We start from the raw sequence: 19,880 nt of genomic DNA on the forward strand, positions 1-19,880 counted from the left end.
TCGACTAGCGATTCGAGCTGGTATGTAATTGGCCGAAGATCAGAGGCGTAAAGCGTAGGTGTATTTATTCCCCATGCCCATAATCGTGGAAAAACATCGCACGAGCTTATCTTCGAAAGCAATTTTCTCGTTCACAATTGTTTTTTTTTATCACCTGTTTTTTTCTCTTCACTCCAATATCTGTCTCTTTTGCTCTCGTGAATTTACTGGAAGAAAATAACATCGTATGCATTTGGTTCCCGGCCCAAGAAGCGTATGCGGAAGGCTTCGTAATAGTGCTTCCGTACACAGTGTGCGAGTCTCTACTGCAGAACTCGCTCTAGGCAGTTAGTGAGAGAGAGAGAGAGAGAGCGAGAGAGGGAGAGACATGTGGAGGGATCGAGAAATGCTTTACCGATATCGTAATGTCGATGTTTGCCTACGTCGCGTGTGGCAGAGGAGGACTAGTGGATTTTCACCCTATTTGCCTACAATCTCGATACTCTCGGTCTCTCTCTTTGGTGAAGCAACGCGGAGACAGGCGGCTCAACGCGGAATTCGTTCGATTTGCTCGACACAACGATGGGGATGTATGGGATGGTGAACTGCGGATGCGCTTGTTGAAAGAAGGTTCCTCGACATGATATTCGCAACGAGACGACACGATAGGCGTACACACAGCATAGCCAACGTTCTGTGCACTGTACACAGGACCAACTATGTATTTTCCTATCCACTCGTTATAAAATGTTTGTTCTACGTCTCATTGAGCAGATTGATCGCAGTAATGCTCTCTCTATGTAAGAGAAATTCAATTACGGTGGAATTTTCATCAATTTATTTCCCATCGAGGATAATTAGTTTACGCTTTTCTCATTATTCCTCTCCCCTCCTCTCGTAGGTGCGAATTCATTTTGGTGAAAGCCCCACGAGTAGAACGTGAGAATGAACCGAGCTATCGACGGATTGAGAAATTGCAATAAAAATCAATTCGAAAGCGCTTTCTCAACCGAGTCAAAAACTCCACACCTTCTCGTTTCTTCGTCTACGCGACAGTCCTCAATTTTTATTATTCTCGTTATTGATTCCTTTTGGCAATTCGATTTCGACACACGAATGGAAGTTCGTGCACACACTCGCATGTAAATATATGAGTGGAGGAAGCGTGCTCGCGGATGCGGGAGTGTAATACGATTCGTTATAGAAATAGGCGGCAAGCAAAAAAAAAACAAATACAAAAATTGTAGGTCTGAAAGGAATGCCGTGCTCTCCGACCAAATGGAAGTGAACATTAAAAAAAGAGCTGCTTCGCAGGCTCGCGGTCGGATGAAACTAGCCCGACAGATTTGTTTACGGTCTCTCGAAGAGAATGAAAAAAACTTTGCAACGTTGAGACCACGCGAGAAAATAGAGCGGGCACGCGCGAGTGAAAAAGAGAACGCGCGATGTTGAATGGTCGCTGATGGCGCAGAGAGCACCCGCGAAATAAATAGTAAAGTTAATCTCTTCGACGCTGGAATACTGCTAATGCATATCTGTATACGACTCATATAGACATTTTTTTCCTATCTGATATACGTATACAGAAAATAGTCTTTTAGAGTGTTATCCCCTATCAAAGTTATGATCCAGTTTCAGCTCCGAATAACAGAGAGAACGGATCTCTCTTCCGATATACGCCGAGCGAAATACGCACGACAATTTTTATGGTTTATCGGACAAAACGCAATTTCATTCGGCGTTTATCGGCGAAATCGTAAGAGGAAAAAACTGGAATGAAAAGTTTGAGCAGTCTCTATATATGGCTGGTGAACTAGAAAAATATTTGGGAAAAGATTCAACTGGATTTCCTTGTACTTCCCCGTTCAGGATTAATGTCGAATCGACGAAATGTCGCAGGACACAAGTTTTCGATGAAATCGATATCGTATCGCGTTGATGGATACGATCGTTGTATTATGCGATTGAAATAAAGGATGAAATGCGATCGAGTTTTTCGAATTTGGAGGACTGTGCGATTGTCAAGATTGAAATTCGTGGATCGCTGACAATCGAAGTCACTTGAGAAATTCAATCGTCGCATGTTTCATCCGAAACTTTACATTCTTTATTGATTGGATAGTACTTCATTGTGAGAGACTTTTTCGATATTGAAAACGGTGCAATTCGTTAAATTGGATTGGATAATAAAGAATTTAAATCAACGCTTGGAGGGTGAACGTTTTACAATCTCTTGGTAATCCAATGTAAAAATCAGTAGTAACGAGGACGATGTTATATGGACGAGAATACCCAAGTCTTCAAAATGAGAAATGGCTTAGAAAACAAAGTTTTTCGATCTGATTCCACGCTCCTGAATTAAAGTGTTTTTTCTATCGCGAATATGCAGCATTCACATGCCTCATCATTCTTCCCCCAGGTAATTTCATTGCGAAGGGAGGAACCTCTTAAAATAATCGTCAAAGACATTTTTTGATGGTGCTGCATAGTGCTTACGCATACCGAAGTAATGGGATAAAAAAAAGTCGTGAAAGACGATATTTGACAGGAGAAAGCGATAGTGTTGACGCCCTTCCACCGCTGAGTTGACGATAGAAATATTGTAAACCCCGAAAGCTTGTTCGAGTTTCGACCTGGCCATAATTATTCCAGTCTCGTATAAGAAGCAGTCACAGAGTACGCGGATGCCATTGGCAAGAAATTTATCGTCGAGGTGAAGAGCCCTGAGGCATATATTGAGTAAGAACCCAAAAGATACTACGGAAAGAGCGTGAGAGGAAGCCTGTGAAAATACGGGACGAGGAAGAAACTCTTTCCATTGCATTTCTACTTGCCAAGAACGGGGACTTCGCGAGCTTACGAGGGAACTCCGGTCTTTCACGCCTTCTCTATGTATTCTGACCCGGAATGCCCTCCGCTTCCCTGCTTCTTCATACTTGGAGACTTTCCACGGGTCAATTTTTACCGCGTGAACAAAAATTCAGCAACCGAATATATTCGTGAGGGATAAACATTCGGAGAAAATCTCCTCGTTGCATTTCCAAGATTATGAGGATCGAGACGAATGCCTGTTTGAATGAAATTATGAGTGAGTCTGATAACCAATTTACAGAGTGCTCGTACGAGTCCAATATCTGTGACGAAACTTGAGAAAACAATGGACTTTATTCCGCAATAACACTTTGTAAAACTGCTTTGAAAATCGTTTTTTCATTTCCTCCATCGAACTTTGCACAGTGCCTCGACAAAAGGAGTGTTTAACGAAAAATTTCGATCGACGAGGAAGGGATTGTTTCGGTGCCAAGGGACAGTTCTATTTGGAAGAAAATCTGAGTGAAGAACAACATCAAAGAAGCGTCGCCGCGCCGCTCGCGAATAAGTAAGCGAGAGCAACAGGACAGCGAATTTTTCTGCATCACGAGTTTTCGCTGACGCGTTCACACGCTCGATATCCGACGATGAGAGCCTGCGGCAAACATAAAGGGGTGAGTTCTCGCCAGTCCCGCTTTTGTTTTTACTAACTCCTTTATGCTGAACATCCTTTGTGCGACGACGAACTTTTCCGGATACCAAAAATACTGAGAGTCTCATGAAAATTGAATGAAAGAACAAGACGAAGACTTCTGAGGTATGAATCGGAGATAGAGGATCCCTCGTTTCCTCCCGTCTCTAGTTTATGATTAAAGACGCGACGAATCTGCTGTGAACATCATTCACAGTTTTCCGGTTTAATTTTCCACAAACCTCTCGCCCACTCCCGTTTTCTCGTTTCTCTTACACCCTTTTTCGTTAACAAAAGTCGCGCGTGGTGAATACAATAATTCCATGATGGCATAATCGGAATACTTTGGTTTAATATTAAAGGGTGTTCTCGAGAAAAATCTAAAGATTCTAATCAGCCGAATATTTTTTGTATCTTACACATGCGGTACAACATTTTTCGATGGAATGAAAACGTTCATTCGTTTGATTCGAGCTGATCATCAATCGGATCGCAATCATTTTTACTCCTCGAATTTCCGTAATTGCACGTGTAAACTTAATAAGAATTCATGAAATAAATAATACGAATGAATTATTTTTAGACTCATTGTAGTTTAAAGGCTTCCATTTCTATAATTTCGTGTGTGCATGGTTGTCACGAGAACGCATTTGAAAAGCGAGCGATAGAGAAATAGAGTATGTACGAGGTAAAAGTGAACGGATTCTCGTCGTAGGCAGTGCAAAGACGAAACTCCGCGGTGGTAAAATTGGCTTTGAACTTCGAGTAAAAGCGGCGCACTTGAATTATAAAGCAACGAAGAAGATGCGCGTCGAAGTAGGGTTGCAGGGGTGAGGTGAGGTTGGGAGTGAGGTGACTTGGCTACTGGAGCTCTGACGGTGCAAACTATAATCTGAGATGCATCTTGACCCCCTTCCGCCGATGCGGTGCCTTCAGCGATTTCCAACGAGAATATATGTATGAGTTATCATGCTAACTGCTTCGAGCGGACTTCATTAAAATTTCTATAAGCTCGTGAACACGTGGAAAAGAGAAGGAGGAGCACCGATCTTGAAGTTTCGTCTATCTTTTCCACACCTCACTTCCACTCTCCTTTTCGCTTAGCCCGCAGCGTGAACTTCCGGTAGTTCGCGCCTCCGGCTAGCCTTGCTCATTGACTGCGATAATTGCATTCAACTGTTTTATTAATTTCTTCGTTATTTCGTAGATGGGCAATTCTTAAGGCTGAACAGTCTGAGTGAGAATTATTATGGTGACGGACATTCTTGTTCGTGCGGGCAAACGAATTTTTCCATGATCCTGTGTTACTTTGTGGTTTTTATGCTGCTTCTACGTAACACGCGCTTCCAGGTCCCATAAAACTGCATCGGTCAGCAAGGTCGGGGTTCTAGCTGCCTAATTCCATCAAGCAAGGTTAGATTGCACCATAGACACTCCTGAACCAAGGAATAAACTGCTTCAAGCCATCGAAATGTCAATATGAAGCCGGCGTTTCGCCTTGAGTTGGCGCTGTATGAAAACGTGCTTTAGTTATTGCAAAATAAAAGTGAGTGCACTTTTGTTTTTCATACTTCAAACGTTATATTCTTTCAAAGGGAAGATAGCATGATGTATTATATTTAAAGTGTTAGGTGGTAGATTCATTGGAAAATTTTCCTGATTTTACCCCCCAAAAGCCTGATGCTGTGCGCACCCGACATTCAAAAAATACCATTGTTATCAGGAGTTCATGAATCCAAATGAATCTAACAACGAGAATCATTTCTCATAATTGGAAAAAGTGAAAGGAGAGACGCGCGGTCAGTCTGTATATTCGATAAATGGCAGTGCAGCGATCCGTGAGCTTTGCAGATGGAGAGACGCGTGCGTCTTTTCTCAACGTTGCGGAGCACGAAAGGAAACGAATGCTCGACAGTCTTTGATGTTCACCATTCATCTAAAGGGGCAAAGAATTCTCTGTCAAAATGGTGGAAAAAAGGAATACAGCTGAGATATTCTGCGGGTTTGAATGGAGCTTTTCCTTCAATAAGAGTAATTGCGCGTTAAATCCGTTACGCTCGACTGGAATCAATTTACGCTAGTGAAAGCAATCGAACGAGCGAGATCAGTTTTCCATATAAATCCGTTGGCTCATTCTTTCTCCAGTGCTCAAAGATCTCAGCGAGTTTGAAATTTGTGCGTTGGGCCTCACGAGACTCGGGAGTTTCTCCAGCTCTGTTAAAAAATTTCCAACTCGCAGAAAAAAAAGGGAGGAGGAAAAAATGCTTCAGTTTCGAAGTTACTATTTCTGCAGTCAATCCTGCTGCCAGTCTTATCGGAGTGAGGCGAGTTGCTGTTTTTCATTTTCTGACTTCTAGCTAATTTGTGCATAGATGTTCAGCAGCAATTTTTCTCGTGAAGAACTTTTCCTGCTCGGCTCGTTAAGAATCTCTCTGGCCTTGGTGCAAAAGTTTGTTTTTTCTTTTGCGAAGGCAACTGAATCATTACTGGAAAAATGAATAAACTCGTTCGAAAATCCCAAAGACCGGTGTAATTTTTCTAAAGTTTCTTAATGAACTTTCTTTTGAATCTTATTTGACATTGATAAAGTTTGACATCAATTATTTTCAGGCCCGAGGAAGACGCAGGAATATCGCTAATCGAATTTCGCTGCTCGATCTAATCTTCTATCATTCCAATTAGTCGCGAAACGAGCCCGCAGGGAATCGGTGTTAAAAATCCTTTCCCCATTACGAACAGTAACTTTCCTCCAAAAGCTGATGAATCAGGTTTATCAAACGTCATTTTTATCATCGACAGCCTCTCAGATCTTAACTACTGATGAAAAAAGAAAACATGAAAATCTCGAATCCATGCTTCATTCTGACAAGGAAGAGGACGAGAGAGGGAATATAAAGCCGCCCGAATCTCGTCGTTTCCGGCGAGAGCCGGCTCTTCGTGATCCTCCTCGTTGTCGTAGTCGTTGATGCCAGTTTCTCCTCGACCTCCATCTACACCGGGATCGAGGTTCCTCTTGTTCCATTGTGCCTCGTTTCATTGCTTTCTATCTCTGTCCATCTATCCCTATACATGTACGATCGTTCGAGAAGGATCAATGAGAGAAATGGACGGCGTTCTCAAACGTCTCGACGCGATCACGACCGAAACTTGGTTAACCTGGGGCCATTTTGCGGGTGTATAGAACGTCGCATATACGCAACCGAATCTTTCCTCGAGATGAGCAGTTTCGCATCGAGAGATTTTCTTCGTTTCACTTTCATATAAGTTTTTTTTTGTTTTTTTTTTTTGCACTTGGAACATTCACTGACTGTTCTTTATTGCTTAACCCGTAGACACCGCACTGGTGCAAATTTGCATCGACGAAAATTTCAAGTATGTAGAATTTAAAAATTCCTTTTTTCAATTTGGCCATTTTTCTACAATAAAACCTTATTTTTCAATTTTTTATATCATTATAATCGGTTACTAAAAAGTCTCGTTGTAAGATTAATTCCATACGTTCATGGATGAAATAAAAAGTTTTTTAAAGTCCAAGTGCAAATTCGCACCAGTGTGGTGAGTGTGTGACCTCAAAGGGAGTGTGGTGTCTACGGGTTAAGGTAGTTCATGCACGAAACGATTTTCTTAAGAAAGTCTTGAAATTTACACAAAATTTAAATGGGCCGCAGTCGACTGCTATCCATTCCAACTTTTAAAGGATTCGTCTTATGGGTTATTGAGATAAACGTGTTTAAATATGAAGAAAAATACACAGGGACTATGCGTAAAAAATCGTTTATCTTTTCATACAACGAATGAACACTTCTTACTAAGTTTATGAATAAAATACACAACAACAATGAAGTATACACTGAAGGTTTGGGAAAAACTTTGAGACGATTGTCTTACCAGTAATAAAGATATATTTCGTTAAAGATTGAACGAAATTGATAATGAGCACTCGTATAACCTCACATTTGCTTTTTATTAATACTTTTTTCTCGATTCATTTCCTGTTGTGTTTTCCCTTTACGCTCTCTAATGTGATTTTTGACATAAAAAAACAATAGTATTTTCGCCAGGGATGAATGAAATTTCGGGTTCAGCCAGTAATGGATCTCCGATTAATTGATGGCTTAATAAAAAAATGTATTTACACTTTTGAATCAATAACTTTGACATTAATTTAAAGAGATAATATCTTTAATTAGGGAGTAAAAATCGGTCCAATTTAGACACCCATAAAAAACGATCCTTCGGGCACGATCTACCTTAAGAATCCTAAAAAACGTGAGGAGACAAATTATCTGGATGGTCATCTTGCCAAGATTCGTGAAGAAGAAAGGAAGTAAATCACGCTCCTCCGATCGTATAAAAAATTATTTATTTTTCTGACCTGATAGAAATGTATTCGTTTCGTTATGTTTACTGAAAGAAACGTTCCTCGAATGTTAGTCAAATAGAAATGTTTTTGAGACTGAAGCTTTATTCTCGTGAAAATACATATGAATATTGGCAATTGACCCACATAAGTCTGTTTTGTATGTCTATGGATGGTGTCGAAACCAGGGCATCGGGGCTTGAAGAGACCCACTCGAACACGTGACACAACGCTGTAACCGAGGATTCTGTACAAAATGAAAATGGCCTCTCGATTCGTCTGCTGCTGTCTTACATCTTCGAAAGCGAAAGAGGATTTTTTTATTGGAAAATTCTATTTCCGTTTCTCGAGCACAAAGATTCCGTAAAAATTTCTCGATTTTTTTTTCATTCCAACATCTTCAGTTTCACTCTTTTGTGTAAATTTAAAAAATTTGCATGTTCGAAATGATAATTCGGACATGAATTTCGTTGATTCGATGCACGAAAAATGAGAGTTAAATATGTTAAACTCGACAAGACGATCGCGATAATTCGTTATGAAGTGCCCCATATACATCGACCCAGCGTACCCTTCGTAGACACAAAGTGGCCTTCCTAAAGAACCCGATATACGGCCTCCTCGGACTATGTGTCTAGTAGATATTGCCAGTAACCCTCGAACTTTCGAGGTATGAAGTGGCACGAGTGTCTCGTTCCGAGGCCTCGCATCGACGAGGAGTAAAAACGTTTGCAATATTCGATGAGATTGATTTTCATTCCAAGGTCCACGAATTGGAGGTCGTGAGCGAAGCATTTTTGGGAAATATTCTGCCTGCATAAAATTACGACTGAGAGATTGAAGAGTTACAATTTTCGAGTGTGAACAAAAAGGATGACCCTTTTCGAAGAAACGTTTGTTTCACATTACAGATGAAAAATAGCTAACAATAGGACGAAACTTTTTTTCATGCTCCCGTCAATAGAATTTCCAGATGAAAATCGAAGCTCATTTCTTCCGATCGCTACCGTAATCTCGTAAAAGCTTTTCATTTCGTCGAACTATAAAAAAATATACTTGACGATCGATAAGGCAACGTGAAACTGTTTCGCTCTGAATTTCACATTATAAATTGACTCACAACTGTGATACGAGCGACAGATATAACAGTAAAATCTGGGAGTTCACGAGCTTATGTGGAATAGTAAATGTATATGGTCGATGAGCCCGCATAACGCTTCAAGTTCATGGAACGAATGGGCCATACGCCAGAACAGCAAGTGCCAGAGGAGATTGTGAAGAGTGCTTCACATCGTAAGACGTACTTCCACGATTATCATTTTATTATGATAAACATGAACGCGAGACTTTCTCGTGATATGAGTTAGCACATAACATTTTCACAGTTGGCAATACTATTTTATTGCTATTCGAATTCGACTCATTCCCTGTTCAACTCTTTCAGTGATTGTTTTCACAGTCCCATGAACATTGTTCTCGGCAATTCCAACATTATTTTCCTCCTTTTCAGTTCGTATCGTTAACAAACTGATGCCAAAGAAGCTGCATTGTTTTTTTGGAAAAATCTGCCAGCCTGGTCCCAGCGATTCGATGAAAATTGGAAAGTCAAATCGAAAAGAACCTCGAGTAAGAATAAAAAACTCATTGCGACAGGATTCCGTGGTTCGCTCATAAATTGACGAGATCTATCAGTAGTTTCTGCTTCCGATTTATTTCTGTACATCGGATTGTCAGGGATTCGAGTTCGGAAGAAATGAGGACGCATAGAAATGAATGCGAGGGGTCGTCGGATCCACGGAGCAAGAAGTGAACATCCCCACGAACAGTGCAGAATAATCGTTCGTTAGACTAACGAGAGACGAGATATTGAACTACGGTTCCACCGAGTTTATATATGTGCTGCGAACCACGTTCAATAACCGTTCTTTTTCTCGCTTCGAGACAATTCACTCGTGTATATGGAAGCTAGAAATTGGAGATTTTCATTTGAAATTTTGGTACAGCAAACTCATCGATGTCGCAGTTTCAGTGCTGTGAAGAACGAATTTATTTTCATCCTTTTACCAATGTCATTCGATGACGAGCAGAATTTTATGTGCAAATTGAAACTTGTTGAATTGGAAAAATTGTTGGAAAATTGGGGAAACCATTGTGAATGGATAAGAACGAAAAATCGTTGCTGATTATTTAGGAATTTTCCATTTTCAATCATCAGCATTTTCGGGTTCAAGACACAATCGTCCAAAATGAAGACTGAGAATGTACTGATGTGAATGTACGTAATATTCCTTTCGAAAACTTTCATTAAAATCGGGTCGAGGGAAGGAAAAAATGCTACATCTGTAAAAAGCACTGTCGCTCCATCCGTCGATTTTTTGCCCTGTCCCTCTCGTTCTTTGTCTCATTTTTCTTTCTCCACCGCTGATTGTCTCATTAACGATTCAATTTTCGACGGCTTGCTTTATTTCCACAGTATTTTGCGAGGGGAAGAAACCATGCAAAAATAATCGAATTGACAAGCGCTCCGTGAGCATTGTCTCGTTATCGACGATATTCCATTTCACATTTGTATCCGTTGAACATTTCACGCTGAAAAGGTCTCGACATTGTCGACAATTAAATCATGAAAATAATAGAGTTTCGAATCGTCGTATTTGAAAAGAGACGAGAAAAAAAAACAAAATGCCTTCCCCTGTTTAATATCACAATGTACTCGGAGAATGAAAAGGGGGAAATTGAATTGAAAAATCCAGCAGAAAAGCCACGAGTAAGATGACCTTGCCTGAATGGCAACAGAACGTTTCACGAAAGCTTTCGTGAGCGACTCACGAAATGAGTTTATTAATAAAATAATTATGGAAAAAAATTCAAAAACTTAGTGTGCCAATGACAAATATCATTCATTTCATTTAAAAAAGAAAAAGGGCTACGAGAAGATTGTTAGAAGTTGGTGTGATGGTGTGGAAGTATGCAAGAGTGAGCCAATTCTTCGGTATAACTTTTCTTGTTAATTTTTTTGGTGTCCTAAGAGACAAATTGATCGATAATTCCACAAGATAATTTCTTCTATAGAATAATCGAAATGTGTAATTTTTTTTATAACGAACTTCTAAGAAATTTCTATTTCTTCACTGCTAACCTCTCGTTTTTCTAAATCGTTTATTTCCCTCCCTAATTATAAAACTGATCAACATCTTTGTTGTTGAGTAAAAAAATAAATGTTACAATGAACTCAAAATCTTTGGGACCTCGTCCCCTAATGTTATTCCCCACATTAGGTTACACAGTTATGCGGTAACTACGCTGGTACGTGACATCTACGAGCCACCCTCCATCAGCTATATCTGTAGGTACAATCCGAAAAAAGACAATCACTTAATCCTCCTCGAGCGATTTCATCCCCTACGAGAATTGCTTGCACAGGCTACGACCCAATTCACTTGGAATTGGTATTAGCCAAAGAATCTTTTTCGTACAAGAAAGATTCGTATGTGGAACGTGATTTTGTTTAGCTCCATATCATGGAAAAAAATAGTAAACAATATTCACTGGAGTCTAATCAATGCCACTGTTGTTTGGTCCATAATAATTAAATATTTCTCGCAGGATATTTACAGCAAGAATCACTCTTCGTGTATGTGGTCCTCCGACTATTTTTGTTGGCCTCTTGTCAGTAGTTTCACATGGAGGCTAATTTTCCTTATCTATTTTCTACTCCAAGTCGTCAGAACTGCTCTATAATAGCTTTTTTCGTTTCGAGCACAATTATCTCTTATCTCCAGTGATAGATGACCCGAAATTTGCGAGGCAGAGCGCAGGAAAAGTTTTCTGGTCGCTGCCTCCTGCGAAACGTCATGCTCGACGACAACCGAACAAAAAGTAGAACGGATATTTTCTGCCACACTGCCATGCCGGAATCCGACACGAAAAATTAGGCCACGGACCGATCGCCGTTGGACCTGCTGAAATATTCGGTGCCCAAGCATTGCTAAGAATACCGAGGCTCCAAGTAGATTTCAGATCTCGAGAAAATCGATTCGGAAAGATGTCAATGCGGTACGGAGTTCAACGTATGTGAGTGTGAATTCAAATATTCATTTTGCATCTATTGGCAAAGTTTTTTTTTAAAATAACGTCAGAGGAGACCCTCGCCAATAAAATGGAACAAAGTAAACCCTAATTTTGTGATCGAGGTCATTCTCTGGTTGGAAATAGAGATGGGAAATGCTGTAAATATCAGACGAACCCGATCATTTCACACTGCTCCTCTCACCTACTTAATTTGTGGCTGACAATGTCGAAACATCACTTGTCATTGCATTTTCTTCGCAGTATCGAAAGAGAGAAAACGAGTGCGATGAGGATAGAAATAAATTCACCGATGAAATACCAAACTTTTGCTGCAATGGTCGGAAATTCATGCACTTTTCAAAGGTGAAAAAAAGTTGACATCAAAATAATTTCTTTTAGAAGATAATTCCATTTTTGATGTTCATTCAAATTTCATATTTTCGTTATTTTTGCTTTTAACTCGACTGAGGAGTTTCACTTCAAATTGAGATTAAAATGTTTTTTTTTATTTTAAAATTTATGAAGCAGTAAAAAAACAAATTGCTGGATCGATGATGTTGGTTGAGATTTCGGTTACGTTTGAACTCACCTTTCTTGGACGCGTGGAAAGAATCATCTTTGGGCACGTACTGAATATCGTAGACCAAATTGGTCTTTGGCAGTATAACTTTGTCCTTGTTTATTTTGTATACGGCGTATTTGAATGCCAGCTCGGTGCTGCTGTCCTTTTGGTCATGAGTGAATATTGCACCTGCGAATCACAATAAATGATTTTTTTACTTCCGGGTTTTTCCGAAGAGTATAATTCAGCAAATAAAGTGGGTCAAGCAATGGGTGGATTAATATTCTTCGCAAGATTTTCCAATAATCAATGTATTTCGAAAATCCGTGTTAGATGGTCGGTTGAATTGTCAGAAAAAAAAGTTTTTCGAGGATCTTTTCGAATCCGGACGATGCTGTCTCTAGCTTAGAAATTTGCAATCCTCGGGCCGACAGTTCACTGGAGAAATCAACGGAACGATTTATTAAAATGGGAGAAAAAGTTTTCTTGAGTGCCAGAAAATTCTTGTTTGTATAAAACTGAGGATTTCAATCTTGATTTACGACATTCGTTTTGAAATATAAACTTGCCAATCTCTCAAATGATAAATGCAAATTATCTGTTACTAGAAATGAATTTGAATTTTTTTGAAAAATAGCTGTTTGTAGTTCCCCTTTGAAACAGTGACCCTCGCAACGCTCTACTTCCAACCTTTTCAACTTCCAGCATCAAACACTTTTCACAAGTTGATTTTTAATCTGTTGATCCGTGTGAGGTTTAAATTCTTGTAGTTCAGCTTACGAGTAGCTGAGGAAAGATGGATTTTTTTAGTTGAAGTTTTCGGGTTAAAAGGCAGTTCTGAAGAATTCAACGAGATATACGATCATTGGTACACACTTCATAGGGGTTGTCCTATAGCCTTTGGCAGTTTGAGATCGCGTCTTGTACGAGCAAAGCTTCTGATGGCTAAACGAAAATGGAGTTTCAAAGAATGAATGAAATTTTTTGATGAGATGTCTCGTGTTGAGAAAAAAGATGAAGAAGAAAAATAGCATGGGAAACCTCGAGGCTGAGTCACGTCCCATTTCTTCGGGGTGCTTATCAATATGGGAGAAAAAAAATTATGGATGAATCACATTGACAGCATAGAACGTGATGTGCGCAATGTTATTGAGCCACGATTTTCAACACCGAATCCTCAGAACACTTACATTTTTTTTCTTTGGTTTACTAATGAACTCACGAATGAATGACGTTTATGAATTTAGCATGCTGGCTCACTTGGAGACCAACATGCACTTGGAACAAGGGCAAAAATATTCTGATCATTTACAGTATACGAAAGAAAATTCATGTTGATTCCAAAAGTGTCTTTTTCGTAAAAAAGAGTTTTTAAAAACTGTGATTACTACGTTACGAAAAAAACTAGAGGATTGAATTGCTAAAAATAGGAACAAAAGTTGCCGTCAAGGGAATATTTTAAAATGATAAATTTTGCGAACTCTTTTTTACAGTTGTCAATCGTTTTGCGTTGAAAAAAATGGCTGACATTTCCGATACCTCCGGGTAGAAGAAAGCTCTCAAAAGTTGTTGCTTATAATTCTATCGAAAAATATTTTCGTCAGATTTTTTCAACAACGAAGAATATAAGAGACGCTTATTCCTCGTGATTTTTATCCTTTCTGCAAATTAATCTTCAATTCTGTTTTTCCGCGCACATAGGCTACAAATAAATTGGGTTACCGGTGGAATTAATTCTCATTTGCTATTCAGGTCTACGTACACTGAGTTTTAATCCACCTCATGAATGTACGTGGATGAGCGACGTATGCATGAGCCGTTTGAAGTCATAAATCGTTCAATCAATGAAGTTCTCTTTGAGGTTTTTCCCAATTTTTTGTAGCGTTACAACACATGCGCGCTTTTATTATTCGCCTCAAATTCACCAAACTGCATCATCAATTTTTCATAGAAATTTCACGCAACAGTTGAAAAACACTACAATCTTGGCTGAATATTCAGCATTAAGGCCTTATATACACTTGCAGAGGACGAAAAAACGTGACTTTCTTGATTTTTTTTTGACAAGAAAATAAACGTTTATTGAAAAGCTGTGAACCACATTTATTAGTACACATGTTCTTGCACATTTTTTTCATCAAAAAATTTCTCAAAATGGCACAACTCTAGCTGTATTCCAGTAGCGCCTTTTTTTGAGCATCAGTTGCGGTGGACATGACAACTAAAAAACTATTAATCCGATCCATACGAAATGTATACCACTGATTTATTATAATAGTAGCTTGAGCGTGAACGAAGAATTTGTAAAAAATTTGATTTGAAAAAAATGGCGACAGTCTTAACGAAAAATTCATTTTTTGAGGTGCTATATTTTCGGTTTTTTTGTTGCAATTTTGTTTTTTTCCAACAGAATACGAAATCCTTGATCCAGAGGCCAGCTATCGTTGTAATAAATAAGTGGTATAAATTTCGTGTGGATCGGATCAATAGTTTTTTAGTGATCGTGTACATACCGCAAAGGAATTTTTCAAAAAGACGATTCTGAAATAATCGCGTTCAAGACCGGGCGCTCGGTTGAAGTGTTCGTAGCTACGAATCTAATGCTCCGATCTTTATGAAATTTGGCGAGAATACTTTCCAGATATTGTATACTTGAAGAATATCTAATAAACAAATTTTCGATTTTTCCACCACAAGTGTACAGCCCTTATGATCAGCACGTCGAAAGTAAACGTAAAAGTAGATTATCTTCAAAATCCATCAAAGTTAAAGACGCTGAATCAGCCATCGGACTTGGTACCAGTATCGTCCAGAGATGCATTCGAAGTAGTCCGAATTGGGTGGACTTTCAAAGTCCTGGAAGTGGAGAAGAACATTCGTTCTTTGGAATTCGGACAAAGTGCAATAAAAGGTCGAGGTATGGGGCTTTGGTTGGATCGTTCGTGCATACAGAATATAATACATCGCGAGGAGACACGACAGGGACAAATGAAAACGTGACGTACACCAGTGCAGAGTGTGAAAGAGGATTGATGCCTTTGGTTAAACGAATGGTACGTTGAAACGCATCGGGAACTACCGCAGATCTGCCCCAACGACACTAACCGAGTCTCGATGGCTTTATCGGAGTTCTTTTTATTCTTGTTTTCTGCAACGCGGTAGCACGTGCAAAGCGCATCATCCAGTTCCCCGTCTCTCTTCTTCCGCTCGCTCTCTCTTTCCAGTCCCAAAAGGACCCCTTCAACAGTCGCTTCGTTTATTTTCACGTGCCTCTACCGGTAACTAACTAATCCATTTATCTTCGCTTGTGGCCAGCACGGACCGAACATACATGCACTCATGTGTGTATAAGTGATAAAAATAGAAAGCAAAAATTCACAGCAACCCGTACGAAAATCCATACACTTGTATACGTATTTATATTCTCAAAGTAAATGTCTTTTTTCAGTTGCTCTGCACATCTTCCAGCTCCCTTTCGAGTCTCTCATCCATGTTAACCCGTTAACGTGTTAAGCACCTATTGCGGTGTGCGACCGGCTGCATCGGAGTATCTTTTTCGCAAGGTCCTTCGCACCGTTTTTCCTCCTTTCTCGACAACCTTACAATGTTTGTTCCCCTTTTCCAGTAATATTTCACTTGCTGCTTCATTTTTGTTCCATCGGTTTACCTCCGTTGCGGCAAACCTTTACCGCGGTGTTATTCATTCTCAATGGCCGAGTCCCAAACAAGATGAATGAGCAAAACGTTGGGGAACGGCTTGAATGATCGTTGATGAAAAAAACATGTGAATGGGCTACTCGTTACATTCGTCTTTGGAACACGTACTGCGTATCGATGATTCTTGATGCCCCACCTTTTTTTACCTGCTTTGGTTTCCGTTGAGATTTGTGTCGTTGATAACATTTACGATTCTCAGTGGAAATTTTATTCCCTGTTGATTTAATTCTCTCAAGTTTATTTGTATCTTCGCTATGGGAGTTGATCGTTGCATAGCTTTACGATCATTTTTACTTTTTCGTTTGTTGCTGACTTATATTTGTCTCGTGTAAGTTGAAACAATCCACGATAAACTGACGTTGTTTTTCAGCCTCATTTCATTTTATTTTTCTATTATAAGATCGTTTTTTCAACTTTTTATTTATTTTTAATTCAATCTAATTAAAAAATTTGTTTCTAAATTATTTCAATTAATTGTTTAAAATTATTATTTTAATTTATTTGTAATATTAAAAAACAAATAATTTAATTAGTTAAATAATTTAAAAACATAAAATAAAATGAAAAGTTAGATTAATTTAAGACATATTTTAAAATCGTTTTGGTTTGCTTCGTTTATTTTGAGCGAGATTTATTCGAGCTAGGATTCTTTCACCTCCCTCATAGTAAATTTCTCAAAAAATAAATTCATCGTTTTTGGTTTCTAATTCCAGGGACGTGTCTCCGGTAAGATTATACGCACGAGTTTGTCGACGGCTTGTAAACACTGCTTTGATTCATGACTCGATCGAATTGCGAGAACGGATATCTAGTAACACAAGTACACCGCATAAACATCGTGTTGCAGGCTTGTGCCTCGAAATCTCCATTTACACGAAGCAATCTTAAACAATCCCCTTAGGATGTTAAGTGAGATCCTTCGGATCTAAGGTTGGTTAGCCGCTCGATCGTTGCCCATACCGGTTCAGAGAGGTTAATCTCGATAATGCCTCGTAAACACAGTTTCGATGGGTACACAATCTCTGTAACGTTAGTTACGTAGTTCGTGCATGCGCGGGTACAATGTACTTTGTGGAATCAGTGTCCCGTCACAAGCACTGAATTTTATCGAGAATTCCCGATAAACTTCATCCGAATTTTTCATATTTTTCACTCGCATTATTTATCCTGAGAATTCGTGCACATATTTGAAGATTAACCGAATCCCGATAATTCGATGGAACATGTGAGACTCCTGGCAAAGTATTTTGCAGTATTTTTCGTTCGAGGAACAAAATTCCGGGGGTTTTTCGTCAGCTATTCACTGGAGTGTCGAATTTTATGTAGCCACACCATGATTTTATAGAATTTTTTATTATCTATGAATCAAATATACCGATAGAAGCGGAATTTTTGTGAAAATAATGCTCCGGATGTGGACAAAACTTGAAGTGAAAGTTACGCAAATGCTCGGTGGAAAATTGAGCTCTGCATGGGCTTCAGTTCAGTTGATATGTGCGTGGGTCAATCTGCGTCTCAATGAACATACACATGCACACTAAACTTTCGTACCCTGCAATCCTGGATAACAGTCCGCGAGATAGGACAACAATTTTACGAGCTCGCCTGAGCAGTAAACAACGTCACAGTCGTGAAAGGATTCTTTGTGGGGGCGAAGGGTTTTTTCGCACATGCTTGTTCTTCGCATGCACGTCGACTTTCCTCGAGCACGATCCCATGAATCTTGCTGGAAAGAGTGTTATCCAGAGATGTCGTTCACTCGTCTTTTATCTCAATTCCGTACTAACGTGAGACCATCGTTATCGTTCTGACACTGCACTACTTACAAAATCGTACATGAAAAAAGAAGACTTTTGTTCGAAATTTTCGACGACTAGAATTATTTATTTATTTTTCTGCTCGCTTTGCTGGGTTTTTTTTCCTATGAATCGAAGAAGCCTGACGAAGGAAGGATTATTGCGACCGTCGTGAAAATTAAACCGTCGAGTGAGTTAGCTGTTCGAAAAAAATGTACAACTAATCGAGAATAAAATCAATAAAATGGTGAAGATCACAAGCATACTCTCGACCAATTGCTCAAAGGTTTTCTAGATTTATAAAACTATTATTCATTCTTTTGCTACTTTTTAAGGTCCTCCATATATCCTTGCTCCTCTATCGCGAATTTTTTTCTTGCTCCTTTTTTGTGGTCGCCTGCTTCCATTATTAATCCATGCTCGAGCGGATCTAGCAGTAACAAAGTGGAGGAAGCTCGTAAACTGGGCGAGACGGCAACTTTTCGCTCGTAGGAAGAATAACACCGCGAAGGCTGCGAAACGTTTTCTCTCGCGCTCTCTCTCTCTCTCTCTCTCTCTCTTTCTCTCTCTCACTAATTCAAATTACCACGGGATAATAGGGCTTGCGGTTGGAACCGTTGGGATGGCAAAGAAAATGAAACTGATAAAGACGGAACCACCGGTTTAAAAAAATAATGTGAGTAAAAAAAAGTAAGGATGTATAGAAAAAAATGAGTGTGGGATCAAGAAAAAGAACTCGATTTTTAACGGGGCTATATTACGGAATGGACAAAATAATTATACCCTTAATCGAATTAGGTGAGTTAATCAGGAGGCTCTGCTCGATTGAAATTCGTATTACCATAAATTTTCATCCCGAGAACCTGGAATCCCTTCGATTTTTTATTTTCTTTTACACGAAACTTCGCACGAGTACTATTTTACTTTCATGGAACAAATTTATGCGGTGCTATATACGGATGGGGAAAAATCGTTAAATTTTTAATCGGGTTTCAAACTAATTTGCTCTTGAGTTGTCAAACTAATGGGTCAAAGCGTACTACGAATCGATAACGTTTTTTTCTCATTGCGGTATCTTCCTGATTAATTTAAATAATTGAAATTTTAATTATGATAGTTCTCCGTGATTTTTCACCCTCGGCTCGGCTCGTAGTAGTTTTCCGGGACGACCAATGCTGCTCAACGCAAAGTTTCGATTTTCACACGCGTTATCCGAAAAGTTCGAAGTTGCACGTTGAAATTTATCGCTCTATGCTTGTCGCATTTAAAATTTTCGAGGGAGAATCTTTCTCAACGCAACTTTTCGGATGTGTGTACAGCCTGAAAGATGCGAGTGAAATTTTATCGTCACGAATCAGATTTTCTCGATGCACTCGGATCTCTCGTCTTTTTATTCAACTTGAGATTTTTCGCAGGGAAAATTCTCACCTCGCCATAGTGGCTACATAGAGAACTGATGTTTCGATTCTCACGTCGTCCCTCTCTGTACATCGCCGTTCCTTACTTCACGTCCTTAACTCACCCCATCGCTATTTTCCTTTTTCTCATGATCACTCCCTTCCACGCTTTTCTTTTTATTCGTTCCATGACAGCGGGATGGAATACAATTCGTGAAAAAGTATTCTTACATTTCACGAGAGAGATTTTCTTTTCGAAAAATAGATTTCTTTTTGTGTTTGTGTCGTATGTGTGTGTGTGTGTGTGTAAATAAAAACGTCGCCTAAAGTTAGAAGCGCAGGGTACATTCAATGCCACTGGCTCAGCTTATAAACCCATGAACGCTTTTCGAACCAACGATTTTTAACTCCAATGAATATCGAGATGCTTTTTTAACCAACGATTTTTAAATTCGCGATCAATATCGCGAATGCGATGCTTTTGAACCCATTGAGC

At 39.3% G+C, this 19,880-nt stretch overlaps 1 protein-coding gene across 5 annotated transcripts in view; it reads right to left on the reverse strand.

Moving 5' to 3' along the window:
* LOC122409531 (glutamate receptor ionotropic, kainate 2-like) overlaps window positions 1-19,880 on the reverse strand; it is a 102,838-nt gene that overhangs the window by 50,913 nt on the left and 32,045 nt on the right. For all 5 annotated transcript variants that reach the window (XR_006260719.1, XM_043417166.1, XM_043417165.1 and 2 more), the window contains exon 3: window positions 12,502-12,663. Coding sequence is in view for 4 of the 5 variants with exons in the window: in XM_043417166.1 (XP_043273101.1) it covers window positions 12,502-12,663 (162 nt within the window). In the remaining variant the exon portion in view is untranslated. The remainder of the gene's footprint in view (window positions 1-12,501; window positions 12,664-19,880) is intronic.

The sequence above is a fragment of the Venturia canescens genome, chromosome 4 (genome assembly GCF_019457755.1).
Source record: "Venturia canescens isolate UGA chromosome 4, ASM1945775v1, whole genome shotgun sequence".
NCBI lineage: Eukaryota > Metazoa > Arthropoda > Insecta > Hymenoptera > Ichneumonidae > Venturia > Venturia canescens.